The sequence below is a fragment of the Populus nigra genome, chromosome 1 (genome assembly GCF_951802175.1).
Source record: "Populus nigra chromosome 1, ddPopNigr1.1, whole genome shotgun sequence".
Lineage (NCBI taxonomy): Eukaryota > Viridiplantae > Streptophyta > Magnoliopsida > Malpighiales > Salicaceae > Populus > Populus nigra.
In genome coordinates this window covers 48,821,884-48,829,260 of record NC_084852.1, presented here as the reverse complement: position 1 = coordinate 48,829,260, position 7,377 = coordinate 48,821,884, and the positions used below count along the sequence as shown (strand labels likewise).

At 37.0% G+C, this 7,377-nt stretch overlaps 1 protein-coding gene across 1 annotated transcript; it reads left to right on the top strand.

The window, feature by feature from the left end:
* The first annotated feature begins 4,577 nt into the window (after nt 1-4,577).
* On the top strand, nt 4,578-6,851 carry LOC133688156 (uncharacterized). The gene is made up of 2 exons (XM_062107560.1): nt 4,578-4,694; nt 4,914-6,851. Exon 2 carries the CDS (start codon nt 5,266-5,268, stop codon nt 6,643-6,645), a length of 1,380 nt encoding a protein of 459 aa, XP_061963544.1. The 5' UTR covers nt 4,578-4,694; nt 4,914-5,265; the 3' UTR covers nt 6,646-6,851.
* Nucleotides 6,852-7,377: the final 526 nt, after the last annotated feature.

The window sequence follows — 7,377 nt, the reverse complement described above, 5'->3', positions numbered from 1 at the left end:
ATTTTTTGATAATATTTTTTATTTTTTATTTTTTATTTTTTTAAAGAGGAAAAAAAATGTGAATTGGGAATAACCAAAAAATAGGTTATGACAATCCACATAGATACATCTGTGCTTTTAATAGCCTCATGGAAAGTTGATGGCTCTCCATCTTTTGTTAGAAGATAGTATTCAATGTTGCTCTCAGAAATATATTCTGAGTGCCAAGCCGATGGTCTTCTTTCACGAGTTGACCGTCGAACTTCAGGAGTTCCAGACTCTATTTGTTCTTGTTCTTTATGCTCTGGTGTAGCTTCAGAAGAAGTATGATTCTGAGTATTTTCCATCTGGACTGCTGTAGTCTCCTTTAAAATGCTATTATGTTCTTCAATTTGCATTTTATCTTATGCAAATATGACATTTTGGCTGATGACTATCTTGTGGGCAGTGGGATCCCACAAGCGATACCCCTTCACTCCATCAGCATATCCCAAGAATACATATTTTTCTGGATTTTGAATCTAGCTTGCTGACTTCTTGAGTATTGTACATCATGTACACAAGACTTCCGAATATATGCAATCGAGAATAATCAGCTGGTTTTCCAGTCCACATCTCCACCGATGTCTTCAACGCAATTGCAGTTGATGGAGATCGATTTATCACATAACAGACGGTATTGATTGCTTCTGCCTAGAATGGCTTTCCTAGACCTGCAGCCTTTAACATTGCTCTTGTTCTTTTCAATAGAGTTCTGCTCATCCGCTCTGCCACTCCATTTTGTTGTGGAGTGTATGCCATTATGAACTGCCTTTTGATACGTTCATGTTGACAGAAGTTATCAAATTCATCACTGGTATATTATCCTCCATTATCAGTCCTCAAACACTTGATCTTCTTTTCAGATTCAAGTTCTACCCGCGCTTTGAAAGTTTTAAAGACTGCGAGCACATTTGCCTTTCTTCTAATTGGATGCACCCAACATCTCCTGAAGAAGTCATCTATAAATGATACAAAGTATCTTGCTCCTCCCAAGGATACAACCGGTGCTTACCAAACATCAGAGTGAATCAGGTCTAAGATGTATTTGCTCTTAGTTGTTGATGTGCCAAACTTCAACTTGTGTTGTTTACTTGTAACATAGTTCTCACAAAAGGGTAAAGTAACCTTTGTAAGCCCAGGGAGTAACTTCTGATCAAAGAGAATTTTCAAACCTTTCTATGATATGTGGGCTAGTTTTTGATGCCATATCATCGTTTTCTCTTCTGCAGGATTGGCTGATGCGATTGACGTTTCTGCCTCATGATGTGTTTCTCCCATTAATACAAATATATTTGCAACTGTCTTTCTTGCCTTTAAAACCACAAACGCTCCTTTGATAATTTTCATGATTCCATTGTCTGTTCAAATCTTACAGCTAAGACTATCAAATTGTCCTACGGACAAAAGATTCTTCTATAAGTCTTTCACATGTCGCACTCCTGAAATAGTACGAATTGAGCCATCATACATCTTCAATTTGATGGTGCCAATGTCAGCAATCTCTAAAGCATAATCATTACCCATGAACATTAAGCCTTCAAAGATGGGTTCGTATATATGAAACCAATCTCGATTAGGAGTCATATGACATGTTACTCCTAAATCCATTAACCAAACCTCAGTAAGATCTTTTCTATTTGTAGAGACTGTCGCTGCTTCACTATATAAAACCTCCCCATCTTCTGAGGTGTTTGTAACATATCCTTGAGGTTTTGATGACTCTGCAGTGTTCTCTATACCCTTTTTAAACCAACAATCCCTTTTGAAGTGCCCTTTTCTACCACAGTTGTAGCATTTCACAGTCTTCTTATTTCTTGATTTGGACCTCCCTTGCATTTGACTCCCATTAGAGCCACGCTCCGTTGATCTTCTTTTTAACATCAACAACGCCTCTGCTTGGTTTGAACTATTTTTGTCTCCTTTTTTTTGCGCCTATTTTCTTCTTCCAAGATAGCGGTTGTAACATCATCAAAGACTAAATAGTCTGAGAGGATATTATTGGTCAAATTGATAATGAGCTAATCATACGAATCAGGAAGACTTTGAAGTAGAAGCTCTGCATGTTCATTTTCCTCTATTTGTTGACCCAACGTAGTGAGTTATGAAAATAGAGTTCTTATTGTGTTGATGTGGTCATTCACCGCTGTGGTTTTTGCCATTCGAAGGGTATAAAGTCTCCGCTTTAAGAAAATCTTATTGTGCAAAGACTTGGACTTGTATAGCTTTGTTAGAGTCTTCCATATCTCCTTAGCTATTTTCTTCTCCACCACACTTGATAATACTTCATCGGCTAATGCTAAATGTATGTTAGCAATAGTATTGCCATCCATCTCATTCCATTTTGCATTATCAGTGATCTCTGCGGGCCGATCCCCAATTGCTGCTAAGCAATTGTCTTTTCTTAAGATTACCTTGATTCTTATTTTCCACAGTGAGAAATTGCTCCCATTGAACCTCTCAATCTCATACTTTGCTGCCATTTTATTCAACGTGATCTATTCAACTATCATTGTTTCATTGATCTGCAACGTATACAGAAATAGTATCGTGTGAATAATACTTCACTAAGTTCTTAGGAAAGATTGGAGGGGTCACAAACGGTCCCGCTTAAAACCTAATCTCCTTAGACAAAACTTCCTAAACTATATTTAATCATCGCATTGACTTTCTTTATACGTCAACAGTAACGTATGTGAACAGAACTGTATTAATGAATAGTGTTGCATAGGTGAATAGTGTCGTAGACGTGAATAGTAACTGTATACACGAATAACTTTTGTGCGTTAACAACACCAATCAGAAGGCTCTGATACCACTGTTAGGATACTGACATGCAAACCTGACAAGATAAAAGGCAAGGGATATGATAAAATGAGAAATTAGACACACAAGAATTTATGTGGTTCACCCAATTTGGCTACGTCCACGGACAAGTATAAAATGATTTTACTAAGTAATATGGGAATTACAACCTCTCTCTACTAATAGAAGAACAACTGAAATCTCTCTATTACTATGAGAAAACACCTCACTTACTATCTCACAAATACCTCATAATTTTGTGGGATTACTTTCCCTCTCTCACTCTCCTCTTCTTCTCTCTTATGGTGCACATAAGGCTTGGAGGCATTACCTATTTATAGGCAAGCATCCATGCAAAAGACAAGAGGCACCAATTGGTGTTGTAAGTGGCACCGAATTGGTGCCTACAATTTTTGACTAAGGTGTAAAGGATGACTTCACCTTCTCCTACCATTATTGACTTAGATGGCCGGCTTCACAACCTCTTCGTATAAAGCACTGTAAATCTGCTTACTTGCTAGCATAGAGATGGACTCATGGCTTTTGTACCAATTGCTGCTTTCTGCAGCTGTTACTTTGTAACTTGTTTCAAATAAAACATAGTCAATACCTTTCATTGTATGTCATTTCTGCATTTCATACTTGACATAAGTTTAATCAAAGCTCCATTTGTCATGAGGTTTTGTCTTTGTAGTTCTTAACTAACAATCAGGGCTCAATCATTGGTAGCAGAAAAGGCATGAAACAGGTAGAGTTGAGGAGGCCTGATTCTATACTCTTCAATCATTATTTATATTATTGAAGAACTCTAATGAACCAGCGACTATAGTTATTCGGGCCAACTTGGCATGTTAACTTGATGACCATCAATCCAAGGTCTAGCTTGACTCGAGTCAAGTTTATTTTTGTTTTTGAATTATCTAAAGAGTTGATTTGATCAAACCCAGATGAGAATATCATTTTTTTAATTCAAAATAATATTATTTTGGTTTTTTTAAAAAAAATTGTGTTCAAAATAACATATTTTCATTAAAAAAACTCAATGTATTACTTTGTTGATCGATAGGTTGTTATAAGTACAAAATATATCATTAAAATCATTTAAAAAAATATTTAGTTTTGATTGATACATTAATTGGTTAGATAATATCATCCCATAAAAAAATATAAATAAGATTTAATAAATAAATATTTTTACTTAAAAGATCATAAACCAATTTAATTTCCTAATATAAGTAAATATCATTATAATTATATTTCAATATAATTCTAATTTAAAAAGAATACTAGTTGATGGTGCTATAATGTTTTTTAGGGAAAGTGCTACTACTATACTAGAAAATAAAATTTATTTAATCCTAAAACTTTTTAATGCTACATGGTGTAGAATAAAAGTTTATGTTGGATTATTTGAATAGTGTCATCTCTTCAATTTTTCCAATGTACTAATTAGAAGAAAAAGGAGAAAAATGAAAAAAGTTTCAAACTTGAAAGGGAAAATTGAGACAAAACAAAGTTGTGGAGCTAAATTTAGACAAAACATAACCTTTAAGGGTGAAAATTGAATTTGTCCCTTTTGTTAAACCTGTTTGATACTTGGGAATTAACAACATTCCTTGTCTGTAGCCAGGAACCTTTTCACCGACAACAACATCTCTACACGTGGCATATCTAAGTATATTCTCTCAAAACCCTCTCTGTCTCTCTCTCTCCCTCTCTCTAAAACCCATCTATTCAAAGCGCTCTCTCTCTCTCTCTCAAAAAAAGAAGAAAAAAGCGCTCTCTCTCTCTCTCTCTCTCTCTCTCTCTCTCTCTCTCTCTCTCTCCCTCCCTCCCCCACAGTGCACCCTCCATTGTGGATCACTAAAAGGGTAAGCTTGAAAAATAACGACTTTTTTTTTAACAATCATATAGTATAGTTTCATTTGTACTGTGTTTTTTTAGCTTTAGTTAATGAAAAAATATCCATTTTTTAATAATTTAATAAGGAAAGTTTCAACCTTTATTGCTTGGAATAGAAAAGATTGGATCTTGTTGGGTTGTTTACTTGATTTTGATTATAAAGTTACTTTTTTTTTGTATATTTGCAGCTTTAGGAATACTGGGTTTTTGAGTAATATTAGAGATTAAGTTTGTAGGGTGGTTTTGGATGATTAGCACTCATTCTAATATGGATTGGATTGGTGGGTTTTTTGGTGGGTTTTGAGGTTTCTATGGCGACCCTTTTGTTTGCTTGGTGAGAAAATGAGGGAAAATGGGAGAAAGTGGGATTTTTTGGGGGGTTTTGTTTTCTTTGGCTGCTAAGTTTCTGATAATGGAAACTTGGTTTAGATGATCCACGTAGTTATTAGTGGAGTGATTGCTTTCATGAGCATTGGAGTATATGAAATTTGAAATTTTGGTTCATTAGGATTTTGGAATTCAGGAATTAAGTGTGTTGCCATGGATAATTCGGGTTTGGGAGGTCGTTTTTTGTCAGGTCCAAATAGTGGTTTGTTAGACCTTGAGTCCCCGATTCATAGACACCAACAATCCCAGTTAGGTCATCCCTCCTTAGCGCACCAACATCAGGTGAACTTAGTGGGTTGTTTTGATAATGATCACCAACCAATTGGGCTAACGGAAGTGAAAGGTACACCATCAAAAGTATATTCAGCGAATTTTGGTAAAGGAAAAGCTGTTAGTCCTTTTAATTGTGCAAGCAGTGGCAATGCGAGCGAAGATGATGACCAGAGTTTTATGGAAGATGGGAATGGTGAGAATTCTACTAGTGTTAAGGGAAAAAAGGGATCTCCATGGCAGCGAATGAAATGGACAGATAATGTCGTTAGGCTTCTTATTGCAGTGGTTGCTTGTGTGGGTGATGATGGTACACTTAATGCTGTTGAGGGGCTTAAGAGAAAATCTGGGCTTTTGCAGAAGAAAGGTAAATGGAAAATGGTGTCGAAGCTAATGATTAGCAAGGGCTGTCATGTTTCACCACAACAGTGTGAGGATAAGTTCAATGATCTGAATAAGAGGTACAAGAGGCTGAACGAGATTCTTGGGAGGGGAACTACTTGTAGAGTGGTGGAGAACCCTGTTCTTATGGATTCAATGCCTCATCTTTCAGCCAAGGCAAAGGATGATGTCAGAAAGATATTGGGCTCAAAACATTTGTTTTATAAGGAAATGTGTGCTTACCATAATGGGCAAAGAATACCCAATTGCCAGGATCTTGATCTACAAGGTTGTTCATTACCCCTTGAGAGGAGCTCGAAAGATAATAATGGGTCCGGGGAGGATGAAGCCGAGGGAAATGGTGACAGTGATGATGGTGATGATGATGATGGTGAATCAGATAATGAAGAAAATAATAATGCTGATGAGGACGGGGAGAGGGGAGGCCAGTTGTGTGAGGGGCGAGTGAATGATGAGCATGCCCATCTTTGGTCTCAATCAGGTGGGCAAAATAGTTTTGATATTGAAATGGCAGCGATTTTTCAAGACCCTGCAGTGTCACCACGGGAGAGAAAGGAGTGGATTAAGAAGCAGAGGTTGCAACTCCTAGAGCAAAGGGTGAGCATCCAGGCACAAACTTTTGAACTTGAGAAACAACGGTTCAAGTGGTTGAGATACTGCAGCAAGAAAGACAAGGAGTTCGAGAGGTTGAGGCTGGAGAATGAGTGGAGGAAACTGGAGAATGAGCAGAGTGCTTTGCAACTGAGGCAGAAGCAACTGGAAATGGATTTTAGGAGTTCAGAACCATCATTCGACCCTGCTTGCCTTGGTATTGATGGAGTGCAAGGAAGAGATCCAATTGATCTGAGCAGGGCTCAATAGCTTCTTTACAGATGGATTGACAGTTCACTCCTGGTATCTTGTATGACTTTCACGCAAATATCTATAGCATTATGTACATGATACCTAACATCATGTACCGCATATATTGCCTTAGATTAACCTTAGGAATGTTCGATTTGACTTGTAAAATGTGCAGAAGCTTTTAACTGCTCGTCTTCTTTTAATGCATTCCCTTTACGACTTAATGGTTGTTCATATGACTTGTAAAATGTTTAATTTGCTAGTAATAGCTACATGAACAGAAGCTACAATCCTACTCTCGAACAGAATGGTACCACACCTCCCCCCTTTCCATGCTCGCGTGTGATATTTTCTTGCTTGAAACTTTGTTGATTTTTTCTTTTTGGTCTACCAAATCGATAAGCTTCAAGCATTCTCATTTACAGTTAATGAAACGCCCATCTATCTTCTTTTGTTTAGTGTTCTATCCTTCACTAGTTTGCACTGGCCATTTCACATCATTACAAGTTTTAAGCTGCTTAAGTTGTACTTTTCCTGCCAAATAGTGATCTGTAAGACAGTAAGAACCTTCATTGTGCACATTATGCTGGTCTTCTCCGAAATACTTCTTCATCCAGGAATTATGTCGGTCTTCTCCAAAATACTTCTTCGTCTAGGAATCCCATTCATTGTTCGTGTGAGGTTGTTCAGGCTTCTCCACTTTGTTTTTGTTGAGTTGAATGTTCTAACATCCTATAAACATATTTTAGC

What these genes read in the sequence shown, in the direction of transcription:
- LOC133688156 (XM_062107560.1), top strand. Translation starts at nt 5,266, where the DNA reads ATGGATAATTCGGGTTTGGGAGGTCGTTTTTTGTCAGGTCCAAATAGT.